The 19,516-nt window shown below is 44.4% G+C and overlaps 1 protein-coding gene across 2 annotated transcripts in view; it reads right to left on the bottom strand.

The window, feature by feature from the left end:
* The window catches only part of TTL (tubulin tyrosine ligase), a 44,554-nt gene extending 25,310 nt beyond the window's left edge, over window positions 1-19,244 (bottom strand). The window contains exons 1-3 of one of the 2 annotated variants that reach the window (XM_063695707.1): window positions 18,895-19,244; window positions 15,357-15,435; window positions 6,990-7,222 (exon numbers count right to left, since the gene is read on the bottom strand). In XM_063695707.1, the coding sequence (XP_063551777.1) occupies window positions 6,990-7,222; window positions 15,357-15,435; window positions 18,895-19,051 (469 nt within the window). In that variant the 5' untranslated portion in view covers window positions 19,052-19,244. The remainder of the gene's footprint in view (window positions 1-6,989; window positions 7,223-15,356; window positions 15,436-18,894) is intronic. The other variant, XM_055378279.2, reaches the window with a different exon arrangement.
* Window positions 19,245-19,516: the final 272 nt, after the last annotated feature.

The following is a 19,516-nucleotide window of genomic DNA, read 5'->3' as shown; positions in this document are numbered from 1 at the left end:
CTTCCTTACTCCAGTCTCCCACATGCTCCCTTCTCCCCTCAAGAGCACCCAGGATTATCCTACCAACTCTTTCTCCATATGGGTTGTCAACACTATCTTGGCTGGCTACAACCATGAAACCTCAGTTTTACAGAAATTCGAAGTGCCTAAGCACTCAAAATAAATACCATTCTATTACTGGTCACTGGCTACCACAATAAAGACTATAACAACAATAAATCCCCTTCCTTCACTGTATCTTATAGAACTACCAGGAAGATAAAGGCATAAAGATGAATGTTCAAGTACGTCCCTTGCAGCATTGCAATAGAAAAAACTGGATACATTGGAATTGTCCATTAACATTAAATAATTGATATATCCTTTTTAATAGCTTGAAGTATAATTCATATACCAAAAAATTCATCCTTTTAAAGTGCACAGTTCAATGGCTTTGAGTATATTCAAGAGTTTTAAACCATTACTACAGTTTTTGTTGTTGTTATTTGTTTGTTTGTTTGTTTGTTTTTGAGATGGAGTCTCACTCTGTCGCCCAGGCTGGAGTGCAGTAGCGCAATCTCAGCTCACTGTAACCTTCGCCTCCTGGGTTCAAGCAATTCTCCTGCCTCAGCCTCCCAAGTAGCTGGGATTACAGGCGTGCACCACCATGCCTGGCTAATTTTTGTATTTTTAGTACATATGGGGTTTCACCATGTTGGCCAGGATGGTCTTGGTCTTCTGACCTCGTGATCTGCCTGCCTTGGCCTTCCAAAGTGCTGGGATTACAGGTGTGAGCCACCATGCCCGGCCTACTACAGTTTAATTTTAGAACGGTTTCACCACTCCCCCCAAAAAAACTCTGTACCTATTAGCAGTCACTCACCACTCCCTCCTCACCCCAGCTTCTGACAACCACTAATCTACTTTCTGTATCTATGGATGTCTCATCTGGACATTTCATATAAGTGGAATCACACAGTATGTGGCCTTTTGTGTCTAATTTCACTAGGCACAAAGTTTTCAAGGCTCATCCCCATTGAAGTGTGTATTAGTATCATGTTCACTCCTTTCTATGGCTGAAGAGTCATTTTTGTTCATTTAGTCATCAATTGATGGACGTTTGCATTGGTTCCATTCTTGTCTGCCTCTTATGAATAATGCTGCTATAAGATTTGCATACAAGTTTTTGTGAACATATATTTTCAATTCTCAGGAATACTACGTATGCAGGTGTGTGCCACCACATTGGCTAATTTTTGTATTTTTTTGTAGAGCTGGGGTCTTACTGTTTGCTCTTTTTCTAATTGGATTGTGTGTCTGTTGTTTACTGTTAAGTTTTGAAAATTGTTTACATATTCTAGATCTGAGTCCCTTGTCATATGTATGACTTAAAAATCCTTTCACCCAGTTTGTAACTCATTTTTATCCTCTAATGAGGTGTTTCATGGAGCAGAAGTTTTATTTTGATGAGGTTCAATTTATCAATTTTTACTTTTATGGATTACACTTTTGGAGTCAAGCTCAAGAACTCTTTGCCAAGCCCTATCTCCTTTTTTCTGAAAAATTATTAGGTCCACGATCCATTTTGAGTTAGTTTTTGTATGAGGTGTGAAGCTTATGTTGATGTTCATTTTTCTGCCTGTTGATATCCACCTTATCTAGTACAATTTGTTGAAAAGTTTATCCTTCCTCTATTGAATGGCTTTTGCACCTTTTTCAAATATCAGATGGGCATATATGTTTTGGTCTATTTCTGAGTTATCTATTCTCTTCCACTGATTTATGTTTCTTCTGTTTTTGAGACAGAGTCTTGCTCTGTCACACAGTGGTGTGATCTCGGCTCACAGCAACCTCTGCCCCCTGGTTCAAGCAATTCTCATGCCTCAGCCTCCCGAGTAGCTGAAAGTACAGGCATGCGCCACCACACCTGGCTAATTTTTTTGTATTCTTAGTAGAGATGGGGTTTCACCATGTTGGCCAGGCTTGTCTCAAACTCCTGACCTCAGGTGATTCACCCGCCTTGGCCTCTGCTGGGATTTCAGCCGAGAGCCACCGTGCCTGGCCCCACTGATTTATGTTTCTATTTTTTCATGAATACTACAGTGTATTAAGTACTACAGCTCTAAAATACATCTTAATATCAGGTAGCATGTTCACTTATATTCTTCTTTTTCAAGATGTTTAAGCTATTCTAGGGCTTGTGCCTTTCCATATGAATTTTTATTATTTATTTATTTATTGAGATGGAGTCTTGGTCTTGTCGCCTAGGCTGGGCCCAAGCGATTCTTCTGCCTCAGCCTCCTAAATACCTGCGATTACAGGCGCCCGCCACCATGCGTGGCTAATTTTTGTATTTTTAGTAGGGACAGGGTTTCACCATGTTGGCCAGCCTGGTCTCGAACTCCTGACCTCCGGTAATCCACCTGCCTCGGCCTTCCAAAGTGCTGGGATTATAGGCGTGAGTCACTGCACCTGGTCTCCATGTAAATTTTTTTTTTTTTTTTTTGAGATGGAGTCTTGCTCTGTTGCCCAGGCTGGAGTGCAGTGACATGATCTTGGCTCACTGCAACCTCCGTCTCCCTGGTTTACGCCATTCTCCTGCCTCAGCATCCCAAGTAGCTGGGACCACAGGTGCCCACCACCACGCCCGGCTAATTTTTTGTATTTTTAGTAGAGACGGGGTTTCACCGTGTTAGCCAAGATGGTCTCGATCTCCTGACTTCATGATCCACCCGCCTCGGCTTCCCAAAGTGCTGGGATTACAAGTGTGAGCCACCGTGCCCAGCCCCTCCATGTAAATTTTAAAAGAAGCTCCATGTCTATACAAAAATCTTGCTAAGATTTTGATAAGAATTACATAAACCTATAGACCAGTTTGGGGTGAACTGACATCTTTACTATACTGTCCTGCAATCCATGAACACAGTATGTCTGTCCATTTCTTTAGGTCCTCTTTGACTTCCTTCATAATCATTTCACTATTTTTAGCATACAGAGCCTATACATGTCTTGTTAAATTTATACCCAAGCATCACATTTTCTCTAGGGTGACTGTAAGTAGTACTGTGGTTTTTTGGTTTTTTTTAGACGGAATTTTTGCTCTCTTGCCCAAGCTGGAGTGCAATGGTGTGATCTCAGCTCACTGCAACCTCTGCCTCCTGGGTTCAAGCGATTCTCCCACCTCAGCCTCTTGAGTAACAGGGATTACAGGTGACTGCCACCAAGCCCGGCTAATTTGTGTATTTTTATAGAGACAGGGTTTCAGCAAGTCGGCCAGACTGGTCTCAAACTCCTGACCTCAGGTGATCCGCCCGCCTTGGACTCTCAAAGTGCTGGGATTACAGGTGTGAGCCACTGCGCCCAGCTAAGTAGTTTTGTGTTTTTAACTTTGGTTTCCACATGTTCATTGTTGGCATATAAAAATGTGATTAAGTTTTGTGTGTTGCTCTCCTATCCCGTAACATGGCTGAACTCACTCTTTAGTGAGTTGTCACCACTTCTTATTATAACCATTTTAATAAAAGTGTAGTGACAGTTCGTTGTGGTTTCAGTTTGCTAGAATCTTCTGATCTATGCTTTAGATTTATAGCTGATTTCTACCTGGATCCCATGCTTTCTTTAGAAATGAATTCAATTCAGTTCATTAATTCAATGATCCACCTTTCCCAAACGTTAACGCCCTTTTCAACTATCTTCTTCCTGTCACTTGTTCAACCATCTGGTGAGCTTCTTGAACAAGAAACTGCAAATCAACCTGGAAAAGCTCCCTTCTTCTCTTTCCCTACACACATGACTCATGCTGTTTCATCTCCCTTAGGAATCAGACTCAGATTTTTTGATACAACAGTATCAAAAATTATAAAATAAATTTGAATTTTATGTATCGTTTTATACCTACAAAATAAGAAAACAAAAATGGTGATACTTTTAGTAAAAGTTCGTCATGAACTGCTCCCTGTTAGCTCACAGCCCTTTGAAAAAGCAAGAGGATAACACATAGCAAGAGCCATAAAGGCTTCATATCATTTGACCAAGTAATCTCATGTTTCAAACTTACTCTAATGAAATTTTTAAGAAGAAACAAGAGTCAAGGCTGGGTGTGATGGCTCATGCCTATAATCCCAGCACTTCAGGAGGCTTGAGGTGGGAAGATCACTTGAGCTCAGGAGTTCAAGAACAGCCTGGGTAACATAGTGAGACTTCATCTCTACTAAAAATCAAAAAATTAACAGGGTGTGGTGGTGCACGGCTGTCATCCCAGCTACTTAAGAGCTTGAGATGGGAGCGGGCCTGGGCACAGTGGCTCACGCCTGTAATCCCGGCACTTTGGGAGGCTGAGGCGGGCGGATCACGAGGTCAGGAGATCGAGACCATCCTGGCTAATGTGGTGAAATCCTGTCTCAACTAAAAATACAAAAAATTAGCCGGGTGTGGTGGCGGGTACCTGTAGTCCCAGCTACTCGGGATACTGAGGCAGGAGAATGGCGTGAACCTGGGAGGCGGAGCTTGCAGTGAGCTGAGATGGCACCACTGCACTCCAGCCTGGGTGACAGAGTGAGACTCTGTCTCAAAAAAAAAAGAGGTTGAATTGGGAGGATCGCTTGAGCCCAGGAAGTCGAGGCTGTGGTGAACTGAGATCATGCCATCTCACTCCAGCCTGGGCAACAAAGTGAGACCTTGTCTCAAAAACACACACACAGACACACACACACACACACACAGACACATATATATATAAAATAAAAAATTAAAATTAAAAAAGAAACAAGGGTGATCTACAGCAAAGACATTTACTACTGTTATCTGTAATAGTGGAACAATGGGGTTGTTTCTAAACAATAATTTTCTGTTATAGATGTAGTGTGTTCCCATGCTCCAGGTGAGAGGTGAAGGTGGCTAGATTAGAGATAGGCAGTGGACATGGTAAACAGTAGGTTCATAATGGGTAGAGTTTGAAGGTTGAGCCCACTATACAAAGCATGTAGTGGGTACCAAATAAATACTTGTTTAACAAGAATAAAAGCCATTCATTCATCCTATTGGTTTCATTTTATGGTTTCCAAACATAATAAATATATATCAAATATATATCTCTTCAACTCCTAAAGCAAAAAGTCTTTAGCATTTTATTCTCTCTTGACTTTCCCCTGCTGCTTGGTGTCCCTCTGAGTCTTGTCTTAGTGAGGGTCCAGGGATCACCAGGTGTCCTCACAGTGGCCATTCTGACTCCAATCCCAAACCCACAGGAGAAGGGATGTCTATTTCCTCTTCCAATTCCGTCATTTACCATTGGAACCACACTAGGGGGCAGTAGTTGAGAAAAGGTCACAAGAGGGGAGAGAGAAGTAGGTGAGATACCTGACCTGTGGCAAGAGTCCAACTCTCCCCCTTTCAGGGATACCAGTTGAGGCCTTCCTGTCTCATGGCTGGTGGAAAAGAAGGTGAGGTTCCTTCGACCCGGAACAGAAATGAGTACCAATGGCCAGATGTCTTCCAAGGCAATACAAGAAGTGAGTTCAAAATGGAATGGTTTTTTTTTATTTTTTGAGAAGGAGTCTTGTTCTGTCACCCAGGCTGGAGGTGCGATCTCAGCTTACTGCAAGCTCCACTTCCCGGGTTCACGCCATTCTCCTGCCTCAGCCTCCCGAGTAGCTGGGACTACAGGCACCCGCCACCACACCCAGCTAATTTTTTGTATTTTTAGTAGAGACGGGGTTTCACCGTGTTAGCCAGGATGGTCTCAATCTCCTGACCTTGTGATCCGCCCGCCTCGGCCTCCCAAAGTGATGGGATTACAGGCAGTGAGCCACCATGCCCAGCCAGAATGGTTTTATAAAGAGCGTATGAGGGCATTAACATAGACAGAGATTGTTTATGTGTTCATTACATTGGGAACTGCCTCTATTTTCAGCCTGAGTTAACATTATAAACCTCACCCCTTACATGCATTCATTCAACACATATTTGTTGAGTGCCTATGAGGAAGGTACAAGGATGAATAAGACAGAATGTCTGTGTTTGTGTGAAGCCTACAGAATAATAGGAGAGATGGACAGAGAAGTAGTATAGTGCCAGGAAAAGGTTAATGCCAGGAGGTAAATGAGGCAGGGGAAAGGGAAAGAAAGCAATGGACACGGAGGCTATTTTAGATTAGAAAAGCCTTCCCTGATGAGCCAGCATCTGAGGTGAGAGAAACAAAACAATCCATGTAAGCACATTCTAGGTACAGAGACAAGTTTGGAATATTCGAGAGATACTAGGCAGTCTTTGTGTCTACAGTGCAGAGAGCAAAGCTGAGGATAGAAGGAGATGAGATCAGAGATATGGGCAAATGTCAAATGGTGCAGGCTACCATTAGGAATCCGGAGTTCATTCTAATTGCATTAGGAAGCCAGCTGGTAAGTCTTAAGTAGGAAGTAACATGATTAGATTTACGTTTTGAAAACATTATTGTCTGGAAGGAGAACTGGTTGAGAGCAGGCTCGGCAGTTACACACAGTAAAAAGAATGGGGGTTTTGATTTAGAGGCGAAGCAGGGGAAATGGCAAGAAACAGTCTATTCAGAATATATTTTGAAGGTAGAGCTAGCAAGAATTGCTAATGCATTAGGAGTAGATTGTAAAGAATACAGTAGTCAAGGATGAATCCTAGGTTTTAAGCTTCAGAGACTGAGTGAATAGTGGGATCATACACTAAGTGGAAAGCGTGAAGGAGGAGCAGGCTGGCGTGGGCAAAGTTGGGAAGGAAATGAAAAGTTCTGTATCAGATGTGTTCAGTTTGAAATGCCTTTTAGAGATGGTGAGGGTGTCAATGGATCTAGAGCTTAAAGGAAAAGACCATACTGGATATACACATTTAGAAGGCATCAGTACATAGATGGGTATTTATAACTATGTAACTAGACACGGTCTCAACCTTCGATGATTCAGATTAACATAGGGTCATTCATCTAAATACATCACAATAGCAACTTACCAGGAATAGAGAAGGGGACAGCAGTGCCAACTCACCTTTGGCACCGGCTGATGACTTTGCAATCCAAACGTTGCCCTCTCCATCCTCTTTCTTTCTGTTATAAGAAGCGAGAAAGAATTCTCTTTCATCTGTCCTTGAGTTACTGATTGGTGGCTGAATTCCATTCTGTGCTGGAGCAACTGGAGTCTTGAGATTGGTTGGATAAATCACATAAGATTCAGGGAACCATGTGCAGGACTCAGCCAGTTCAGGGCTTGTCTTGATTAGCCTGGCAGATGACAGAAGAGGATCAGCCTCCCTTCTTAGTGCACTTTGTCACTCCCTTCAGAAAGGCCACTCCTTTCCCCCAGAGACTTTCCGGGAGGCAAAGCATGACTTGGTCTTCTAACATCTCTGTTTGCTCTTAGTCTCCCTGGACAAAGCTCAAATGCGTTACTGGGGAGCGCACAGCTGTTAGATGCAACTTTAAAGGCATACCCCAATTAATTCAAAAGGCTTAATGTCCAACACTTTTGCTCTTTTTAAAATGCATCTCTAATGAAACTTAACTGGACATAATCCTGAGCCGATATATTTTCAGCAAATATGTTGTTGAACCAGACCCATACTAAAAAAATGAAATGGGGAAGAGAGGAAAATTTAAGTAGCAAAAAGACTATCCTGGCCCAACTCTCTATGGGAGAAAAGGCTACATAGGAATCTGAATTATCTAAAGACTTTTTAAAGCTCTTGCTTTTAGCTCAGGCTGGCTTTGGTGACAGAATAAAAAAGGTATTTTTCTAACGGAACATAGGACACCAGTGGTCATGGTGAAATATACCTCCTGCTCCCCAAATACCATAACACCACAGAAGATAAAGTCAGGCAAGGCACTTAGCACACAGGGGCTTCCCTCTGCATCTACTCTGCAATCAGACCCCTGGAGCTAGAGGCACTGGCATCACATTTCACAAATTAGGAACTGGGTCATGGAGAAGTAAACTTCCTAAGATCATAAAGGTAGTGAGGACCAGCCAACATGCAGGCCCGAACTCCCAAGTCTTTTTTTTTTTTTTTTTTTTTAACAGCTCAAGCTACTACAAAACCCCCAAGTCTTAACTGGAAACCTGCTTACTCCCCAGGAATCAGAGACAGGGAGGAACCTGCCCACAGACATGCACTGGCCTTCCCTGAGCTGTGCTCCCTCTTCTGTTTAGAACAGAACTGTTAATGCCAAGTCCATGTTAAGATTCACCTACAAAACCCAGTCTGTGAAGAAATGGTGGAAATAACGACATTGTAGATAGATATTAAAAATAAATTTATTTTAAAGCATAAGGGAAAGAACTGAAAAGCTACTTGAACTTGAAGGAACAAAATAAATAAATTTTTAACTCACTGAAAGTTCAACTCCGTATCTGCATTGTCCCATCCAGTGGCCACTAGCCAACCACAAGTGGTTACTGAGCATTTGAAATGTAGTCAGTGTGACTCAGGAACTGAATTTAAAGTTTAATTTTTTATTTTATTTTCATTTTTTTTATTTGAGACGGGGTCTCACTCTGTCTCCCAGGCTGGAGTGCAGTGGTGCGATCCTGGCTCACTGCAACCTCCACCTCCCGGGTTGAAACCATTCTCCCACCTCAGACTCCCGAGTAGCTGGGATTACAGACGCCCGTGACCACACCCAGCAAATTTTTTTTTTTGGAGATGGAGTCTCTCTCTGTCGCCCAGGCTGGAGTGCAGTGGTGCGATCTCGGCTCACTGCAAGCTCCGCCTCCCGGGTTCACGCCATTCTCCTGCCTCAGCCTCCCGAGTAGCTGGGACTACAGGCACCTGCCACCACGCCCGGCTAATTTTTTTGTACTTTTAGTAGAGACGGGGTTTCACCGTGTTAGCCAGGAAGGTCTCGATCTCCTGACCTTGTGATCCACCCGCCTCGGCCTCCCAAAGTGCTGGGATTACAGGCTTGAGCCACCGCGCCCGGCCCACACCCAGCTAATTTTTGTATTGTTAATAGAGACAGGGTTTCACCATGTTGGCCAAGCTGGTCTCAAACGCCTGACCTCAGGTAAACCACCCACCTCAGCCTCCCAAAGTGCTGGATTACAGGCATGAGCCACTGTGCCAGGCCTAACATTTAATTTGCCTTTAATTTAAAAATGGATGCATTATAAAATATTTTTCCATTAAGCACAACTTTATTAATATGGTGAGATAATACTTCACTTTCTTGTTATCGCAGCATGCACATCAGGGCCATGTGTCATTTCTAGTATCACACACAAACACATCGCTATTCTATTCAGGGACAATAGATTGATTCAGATCAAGTGATTTCTGTGCAGTGATGAAACATTATGATATGTTTACTATGCAGAGAGCATGAATTACAGTGCTAGCTACATATACCACAATTGGGACTAAGGTGAAATAGAATTTCTTCCTAGTTAAAAAAATATTTGGACAAAAATTTAAATTTAAAACAAAGGCATACTACTGACGTGGAATTGAGTAGGGACACAGAAGCTAGAACTATGACAAGGACAGTAAGAGATTTAAAAAAAAAGAACTGAAAGGAGGTATGCCACAGATTCACAAGAAATGGTGACTGCAATAGGCTATGGTAAAAGTAAAATGAAAAAACGGTTGTGTAAAGGAGACATTTTTAGCAAATACATAATAAACTTGATAAGTATTTTCCTCTCAATGCTCAAAAAAATTAATGAAACTAGTGGCTAAAATCACAATATCCAACACATTTTTTAAGCAAATGTTTTACAGAGTCTGGGTTTATAATTTTGGGCAACTATAAAATGGCCTGGATTCTTACACAAAAAGAAAACCATTTTAGATGCAAATGTAGTTTTAAAAAACTATTTTAAGGAAAAGACTTAAAAATATAATTTACAAAAAATGAACAATCTTCAGCTGACTCACAATTGCCCACAGACTACAAAACCTTTCTAACAATATCAAAGATTGACTCAAAATTTGAAAAATATTAAGTATTTTTCTTTAGCTTTAGGTGAACTGTGTGACATAAAAGATGCTGTCCAATTAATACTTTGGGTGTTTTGCCTCAAAGGATTTCCAAATGTATGATAAAATGCTGTCAAATTGCAGCTTAAAAAATATCAAACTCAGCCGGGAGTGGTGGCTCACGCCTATAATCTCAGCACTTTGGGAGGCTGAGGCAGGCGGATCACAAGGTCAGGAGATCAAGACCATCCTGGCTAACACGGTGAAACCCTATCTCTACCAAAAATACAAAAAATTAGCCGGGTGTGGTGGCAGTTGCCTGTAGTCCCAGCTACTCGGGATGCTGAGGCAGGAGAATTGCTTGAACCCGGGAGGCGGAGGTTGCAGTGAGCCGAGATCGTGCCACTGTACTCCAACCTGGGTGACAGAGTGAGACTCCATCTAACACACACACACACGCAAACTCATAGTATAGATATTTTAAAATCTTTTACATCTGTCACAGAATTTTACCTACATGCAAAAAAATTCTATCATGACAGATAGGACTTCAGTTAGGTTGTATTAAAATATGGATTTATGGCTGGGCACAGTGGCTCACTCCTGTAATGCCAGCAGTTTGGGAGGCCGAGGCAGGTGGATCACCTGAGGTCAGGAGTTCAAGACCAGCCTGGTCAACATGGTGAAACCAAGTCTCTACTAAAAATACAAAAAACTAGCCAGACATGGTGGTGGGTGCCTGTAATCCCAGCTACTTGGGAGGCTGAGGCAGGAGAATCGCTTGAACTGGGAGGCGGAGGTTGTAGTGAGCTGAGATGGTGCCACTGCACTCCAGCCTGGGTGACAGAGTAAAACTCCATCTCAAAAAAAAAAAGGTTTACTAAGATTTTAGTAGACTAATGTTTCCTTTACTACTTCATTTTATTGTATGATACATATTGGAAACATTTGCTTCATTGCATTATGTGTTACATGTTGAAAACATTTGTGTTAGGTCTGCTTTTTGTTTGTTTGTTTGTTTATCCGAGACGAGGTTTGGTTCTGTTGCCCAGGCTGGAGTGCAGCGGCACAATCTCGGCTCACTGCAAACTCTGCCTCCCCGGCTCAAGCGATTCTTGTGCCTCAGCCTCCCAAGTAGCTGGGACTACAGGCGCACACCACCATGCCCAGCTAATTTTTTTTTTGTATTTGGAAGAGGCAGGGTTTCACCATGTTGGCCAGGCTGGTCTCGAACTCCTGACCTCAAATGATCCACCTGCCTTGGCCTCTGAAAGTGTTGGGATTACAGGTGTGAGTCACCACGTCCAGCCTTGTGCTAGGTTTTCTGAAGCAGACTCTAAGTGTCACAGATACAGTTGTTAAAATGGTTCTGTATATACTCAATGATTCTCCAGTTCATGGAAACAGAAGACAATGAATTTAATGATACTGTGTTCTCTGCCAGTATTCACTGATGGAGAAGGGGAAGGGTCTTTTTAAATAAAGATTTACTTTTCAACTCCAATTCAGATTTTCTTGAAAATAAAAGGAATGTTTGTCAAATCATCATTTTCACTCAGTAATTCATTATTTCAATAATCAAAATAAAAAATGACTGCCATTTGCATTTTCTCATCTATTTTTATACTGCATATAAACAAGATAAATTTAAAGCTCCAAGGAAGGGAAGAGAAGATCTTATTTATGATCCACCCAGACAGGTGTGAGAATTTATGTTCCAACTTCATAAGTTGATAATAATGATTTCACATATTTTTACAACATGATTCAGTATGCAAAAAATGTTAATTGTAATAGCATTATGAAAATTGGCTGCAAAAACTAAAAGAAATCTGAGGAACACTTTGTTGACACTGATAAATTTAGAGTTACTTTCCAATATATTCAATACATCTTTGAATTTGATATTTATAGTATCGAACTAACACAAGAGTTGGTGAATTTACTTAACTTGGACATTATTTTGAAAATAAGCTTTTGCTTCATAGTCAAATCAATTCTTCTAGAAAAGATGAACTAGTTTTGAAAATGTGTGTGCAATATTAAAGGAAATAGATCTTCTGGCTTTCAAAGTTGTTGAAAAACTTTTATGTACAACTTGAGTACATAAATCTACTTCTTCAACCATACATTTTTTATGTAATCTAAATTCAGATCAAAGCTTTCCAATGAAAATTTACTGTTTGAATTAAGATGTGCTACATATGTAAAATTCACATTAGATTTTGAAGACTCTGAATAAAAGAACGTAAAATATAATAGCTTTTTATATTAATTACATGTCAAAATAACATTTTGGATTTATTTAGTTAAATATAATAAATTATTTGGGTTTTTTAAATTAATTTATTTATTTTTTGAGACGGCGTCTCACTCTGTCACCCAGGCTGGAGTGCAATGGCATGATCTCAGCTCACTGCAATCTCCACCTCCTGGGCCCAAGCAATTCTCCTGCCTCAGCCTCCCAAGTAGCTGGGACTACAGGCGCCTGCCACCATGCCCAGCTAATTTTTATATTTTTAATAGAGACGGTGTTTCACCATGTTGGCCAGGATGGTCTCAATCTCTTGACATCGTGATCCGCCCGCCTCGGCCTCCCAAAGTGCTGGGATTACAGGCGTGAGCCACCACGCCCGGCAATAAATTATTAATTTAATTGCAGCTGTTACTTTTCTTTTTTTTTTTTTTTAAGAAGGAGTCTCACTCTGTCTCCCAAGCTGGAGTGCAGTGGCATGATGTCGGCTCACTGCAACCTCCACCTCTCAGGTTCAAGCGATTCTCCTGCCTCAGCCTCCCGAGCAGCTGGGATTACAGGTACCCACCACCATACCCAGCTAATTTTTGTATTTTTAGTAGACATGGGGTTTTACCATGTGGCCAGATTGGTCTCGAACTCCTGACCCTAAGTGATCTGTCCGCCTCAGACTCCCAAAGTGCTGAGATTACAGGCGTGAGCCACCACGCCCGGCTTGCAGCTGTTTCTCTGCACTTATTTTAATGTGGCTACTAGGCGGTTTATAATTACATGTGTGGGTAGCATCCTATTTCTGTTGGACAGTGCTGGTCTGTAAGATGACCTTGGTTTGGAAGCCCTCATTTCCTGCACAGAACCAAGACCAGGCTCTGCAGGAAGTCCTTTGCTTTTGTCCCATTTCCTCATGGGCCCATTTGGGAAGTAATCAGAAATGGAGATTTATGTACATCTATAAAACAGCAATGCTCAGGAGAGGAAAAGATAGCTTCTGATCTGTACCAGGAGAAGAGAGCCCCTCAGGGTTCTAAGACTATGGCCTTGAGGCCTCAGTGAAATTTCCAGAACTCCCTGAAGTGACAGGGGGAAGGACTGGGCTGCACAGGGTCCTGCACTGAACCCCACCAAGGCTCTGGGAAGCCTCCCAAGGGTGCACAGTCACAATGGCCAGGGGTCCCATTTGTGCAGATTAAAACTGTCCTGGTTTAACAGGAGCTACTATGGCCATGGGCAACCTGGCTGTCCTCTCTGAACTGCCACTTTGTCCTATAAAATCAAGGAGACTTTATTTCTAACTCTCTGGAGCCCTTTCAAGCCATACAAAATCATGGGAGAGAGACAAATGGATAAAGGGAAGCATCATATCCTGGAATTACTACAAGCCCCTCACAGGACAACTGAGACAAAGATGGAAGCTGATGAGGATGATGCAACCTCCAGCCTGCATAGGTCATGTCACCATTACAAGGTGCTATCACAGATCACACTGCATGCCTCCGAGGGGCAAGGGGCAGGTACTGTCACCACCATCCATCCCCATCTTACAGATGAGACACGGGGATTCTGAGTGGTGCTCTCCAAGGTCACAGATATTTATCACACTTGGTCACGACTCCAGCCCTGTACTCACTCTGCTTCACTATAACTGCAAAATATACAAACATGGAAACCATTATTTTTTTTACTGAGTCCTCTGCTTCCTACTTTATCTTTAGGGGAAAAATTGTAGCAGAAAAGGTTTAATAAATATTTAATAAGAATTTCTAAGTGAATAATTTGAATAAACAAGCATGTCCCACTTCTATTCCTGATTCCATGTAACAGTCATTTGCATTCTAAATATACAAACATGTCACAAAATGACTTCAGGAAGCCTCACTCTCCTTCAGGAGTGGGATGAATCATGATAAACCCATCATAGAGAGGAGTGGGTACATAAGTCACCAGGGCCAATGAGTGAACAAAAAGCAGAAATGTTCCTATGAGCACCCAACCTAGTAAATATCTAGAGCCCAGAAAGAAATGTTAGTGGGAAAAGAGCATTTTGCATTGAGTCATATCTTCCTGGCTACACACACATGTTCACCAGTCATCATGGAAAGAATACTGGAGGCCCACGACAGCCCTGATTTTAGTGGCCCGACCCAGTGTTTCCTACTGAAATAACAGTAATAGCAATGACAACTATACTAATAGCAATAATAAGGAGTGCTTTCACTTATACAGTATGAACAAGACGGGCACTATTCAAAGCCCGTAGCTAAATTAGCTCAATTAATCCTCATAACAACCTTAGGTAGTTATTATTATTTCCCCATTTTACAGCCAAGAAAATTAAGATAGTGTCAAATTCTCATTATGTACCAGGCCACTGTGCTATATAAACTTTACATGCATCACCTTATTTAATTCTCATAATAGCCTTACGAGGGAGGCACTGAGGCTTAGAGGGATGAGGAGATCTGCCCAAGCTAGTGAGAGAAAGAGCTGGGGTGAAAACTTACACTTTTGACCCTAGATCTTAATCGTTGTCTAACACCGTCTCCTTCCACTTTGTGATACCTAGCCATAATCCAACTGCTCAGAGATGGGCAGTGCAGTGAATGCTCTTGTACCCTGCCCAGATATCCTTTCTGAGGGACCCCTTACAGCCATGAGAGATGGATGCTACGGGCTATATATGCCCTTCTCTGGGGACCAGCCCCTGCCCAGAAATGCCTGCGAAGATAAGCCCTCCATCTCTTCCCACAGCCAATGGCTGACTGATACTGGAGCATAGAGGCCTGGTCCTTGCTCAAAATGTGACAACTCTGAGGTGCCATTCACTCTGGTGCTCCTTGGAGTCAGGAGAGGCAAGACTTCGGCTGAAACCACCTCTTTACTTGGTTCTCCCCCTGCCCTGCCCTGTCCTTGCTTCCCGATGGCTGTCTCTTAAGAACCCTACCCCAGGAAATCACTTACACAGGAGACCCTGAGTCAGGCTCTGCTTCTAGGAGCCTCACCTCAGAGGCAGACAGGCTTTATCAAGCACCATGTTTTGGACCGCAACCAAAGGGGCTTAGAGGAAGCTTCTGAACTGATAGTTGTTGGCTTTTAAAATAAAAGTATGTTTGTCCTTTAAACAACCCCACATTTTTGCCTAAGTGCTTCATTTAGGTAAAAAATGGAAAACAGCGGTCTTAACACTTACTTCACTAAAGAAGCTTTGCGACACAGTTTGTCAGCACCCCTGTAGTAATTCACCAACTGTACCAGCCCGGGCTCGTGACCTAGGAAGGAAAGAGGAGGCTCAGAAGGGACACAGGACAGGTGGGGAATGACAATGTCAGCCCCAGCAAGCAGGAGAGAGGACAGCTGTGTCATGCCCAGCTTTTCTCTCTCTCATCTCAGGATTGGCTGTTAGAAAATGGAAAATGGAACAATTTTGTTTCTCTGTCCCCAGGGACCCTCTTTCTCTCAGTATTCTGCTGGCAACCTTCATTCTCCCCACAGTGGATATTATATCAACATCGTAGGTTTGCCAAAACTGCTTCTACCTTTGTCTGTTTTTTCTTGTTAGGGTAGAGGGTATTGAGGGTATTTTTTCATTTCACCTCTCCCTGACTGCACACTGCATTCCGCTCCTGGCTTAACACATATAGACTTGTCACTCTGTACAATAAGGCTACTTTAACAGTCACGCTTTCCACATCCGTAACCTGGCTTTCCATACCAAGGAAGGAAGGAGAACTAGAATGATGCTGGTCTCAAACAAGTCTATCTCTGCAAGCTTCTAGGTGAAGGAAGGTAGTGGAGAGGCCATGTCTACAAAATCAGAAGCCCTGAGAGCTTTCTTCTGTGCCACATTCCATGGGGAAACTCATTTTCAACAGCTCTTATTACATGTGGCCTTTTTTAATAGAATTAGAGCAGAAAGGACACAAAGAAAAACAATTTTTATTAAAAATAAAAAGTATTTTCAGCCAGACACAATGGCTCATGCCTGTTATCCCAGCACTCTGGGAGGCTGAGGTGTGTAAGTCACCTGAGATCAGGAGTTCAAGACCAGCTTGGCCAACATGGCAAAACCCCATCTCTACTAAAAACACAAAAACTAGCTGGGCGTGGTGGCGCACACCGGTAATTCTAGCTACTTGGGAGGCTGAGGCATGAGAATCACTTGAACCTGGGAGGCACAGGTTGCAGTGAGCCAAGATCCCACCACTGCACTCCAGCCTGGGCGACAGAGCAAGACTTCATCTCAAAAATAAAATAAAATAAAAAATGTTTTGTTTCAAATCTTAATAAAACACACTGTATTTCCAGTAACAAAATCAAAGTAAGACCAAACAAAGGAATTTTCAGTTGAAAATGCCAGAAGAAAGAATAATTTCTCTGAGAATGGCATACAGTCAAATCAAAAGTTTCAGGCAGGCATTAGCTGGCTCTCACTGGTCTCCCTGAGCAGACAGACCTGATTCCCACCTGAACTGCCTACGTTCTTATCCACAGGGCACCTGCCTTCCTGAGCCTTTACCTAGCTCTATAAATCTTCTCCTTGGCTTTCATGTAGTACACTTTAAGCAAAAGGTAAATATCCCTTAACAGTGATGGCATATAACCAATTTTGTTGTAGGATGCTGTTTTCTTTCCCATAAAAACCAAATGTTGGCCGGGCACGGTGGTTCATGCCTGTAATCCCAGCACTTTGGGAGGACAAAGTGGGTGGATCACCTGAGGTCAGGAGTTCGAGACCAGCCTGACCAACAGGGCGAAACCTTGTCTCTACCAAAAATACAAAAAATTAGCTGGGCATGGTGATGCACGCCTGTAATCCCAGCTACTTGGGAGGCTGAGGCAGGAGAATTGCTTGAACCCAGGAGGGAGAGGTTGCAGTGAGCCGAAATTGCACCACTGCACTCCAGCCTGGTCGACAGAGTGAGACTCTGTCGCAAAACAAACAAACAAAAACAAAACTACAAAAAAAAAACAAAAACACACACAAACAAAAAGCTCAAACGTTTACTGATCATCTCCTGAATTTGTGGTATCTGTTCAGGATTCAAATTCTGGAGGCTTCTGCTTCTCACTCCTAGGCTTAAGCACCAGGGTAATGCCAGTCACTCCTACCTCTGCCTGGGCGGAGCCATGTTTGTTGTTTTTAATGTTATGATTCCACCTAAGCTTTCACAGCTAGGCACTGCCAAGAATATAGAGGGAAGTCAGGAAGTCTGGAAGGGGAAGTGGACAATGCAAGGAACAAATAATTGTTCTCAACTATAAGCAATTCTTCCTCTCCTTTCAGATCATGAATTCTCTTTGCTAGGGTCTTCCTGACACCGGTTAACAAAAGGGAGTCTCCAGGCACAGTCTCCATATTCTAAGATTTCTGGGTGTTCAAATGGGTCCTTCCATGGAGTCACCATTCCACATCATAAACTTGTATACCAATGAAAAGTTGTCCCAGGTACTATTCAAAAGAAAAAAATCCAGCAACTTTACACTGCAGCTCTTCATTCCTCCAACGATTTGAGTTTTACACAGCCCCCTCCCAAAGGCTCTGTCTATGGAAGCTCATAAATGACCAGTCAATTCCAAATGGCCCGTATTCAGTTTTTACCCATTTGAATTCTGACCACACCTATTTCTAAAAACTGTTTTCTCTCCTGGACATAGAACATTGCTCTCTCTGGGTTGCCCTCCAAGGTAGAGGTGACTCTTCCTCCGTATGGATTCTCCCCTTGTCTTTGGAATACAATTGGCCCCCACCTCTGGTGAATTCTGGCAAGGAACATGGCTCCCCGAAGAGAAGATGCAATTCCCAGATGACTGTGCAGAGAGGGAGGCCATGAGACTATGCTCAGGTCAATAGGATGTGAGTTGAACCGATCTGGGCAACTTCTGGATGACATCACTTACAAAGGAGCCGCTAGTCCCCTCCTATCTCCTGTGCTTTCCTACCCGTGGACATGTGGGTATGGTGGTGCCCAGCCAGCTTCAACCATGTGGATGAAGGTAATTCCCTCGGGGAGAGCAGGGAAGACAGGGAGGGCGAACGCAGCCTCGTGTAAGATCTTAATCCAATGCAGAACTGCGAAAACACATTATTTGGTGAAACTAAGGAAAGGTTTATAATCAGACATCCCTCCACACTTCCCTGGGCTAGGGTCTCTTCTGCAGCTCCTGCTTTTGGAATCCAGGGGTCTTTTCCAAATCCTCTGATCGTTCCTCCGCGCCTTCGGGTGGCAGAAGCCTCAGGGGTTTCAACACCTACAGCTCCCCCTCCCGCGCCCACGCCAAGCAGGGAGAAATCCTCAGTGCAGACGAGCTGCAAGATGACTCCAGCCGACGCCAGCCGCCGGCTCTGCGGAGCCGCGCCCCGCGCCGCGCCCCGCGCGGCGGACCTGCCAAATCTGGGGGCTTCGGCCCGGGGGAGCAGCTATACTCGCGCCTCAGGTCCCAGCCCCGGCGGCCAACGTCTCCCGGGCTGCAGGGACCGGTCATTGTCAGGAGGTAGCTGCGGCCCCGAGTGGCCGCACCGCGACTCCGACTCTAAATCCAAGTTAGGAGACAAGAAAGCATTAAAAACGACAGGTTTCGATCTTTCTGAATCCGTTTTTGATATGCCCGACAAGCGACAGAGGGGAAAATTTATGACCTTTAAAAACAAAAGCGCTGGTTCTAACGGGCCGCGGGAGGCGCGCAGGGCCGCTCCGAGGAGGGCAGACGGGAATTGGGGAAGGGCTCACCCAGTCTCCCGAAGGGCAGCCGATTCCTCTCTCCCAACATCAGGTTGAATCTGGGGTTGTCTCGCCGCAGCCTCTTCCAGTGGCCGGTGGCGAGGAGCAGCCGGGAGACCTCGGCGTAGACGCTGCTGTTCTCATCGCGTACCACGAAGGTGTACATGGCGAAGGGCCGCGCGCCCGGGCCGCCGGGCAGCCGCCGCAGGGACCAGCCGGCCGAGAAGGCGGCTCAGCGCGGACCCCGCCCGGGCGCCCGCCGCGGCCCGGCCCCCGCTGCCCGCGCCGGCTACCGCGCCTCTCGGGTGCCGGCGGCGCCGCGCCCGGGCGCCCGCCGGGTGCCGGAGAGGAAAGCGCCGCTCGCACGCCCGCCCACCCCGGCGCGGCCCCGCCTCTGGCCCGTGATTCCGCGCGGCCCGGCCCCGCCGCGCTCTGGAGGGGCCCGTGGGCGGCGGCGCTCTCTTTCCGTACCCTCCCCGGGGGCGGCGGCGGCGCAGGGTTGGAGACCCGCGGCGGTGGGCGCGGCTTTACTGCAGCGGGCGGACTGTGCAGTGGAACCGGAGCCCGGGCCTGGGGTGGTTCTTTCCGAGCCCCGGGTCGCAGCCGGGGGGCGGTGCCGGCGGAAGATCCC

This window comes from Gorilla gorilla, chromosome 12 (genome assembly GCF_029281585.2).
Source record: "Gorilla gorilla gorilla isolate KB3781 chromosome 12, NHGRI_mGorGor1-v2.1_pri, whole genome shotgun sequence".
NCBI classification, from domain to species: Eukaryota; Metazoa; Chordata; class Mammalia; order Primates; family Hominidae; genus Gorilla; species Gorilla gorilla.
This window is presented reverse-complemented; position numbering and strand designations above follow the sequence as displayed.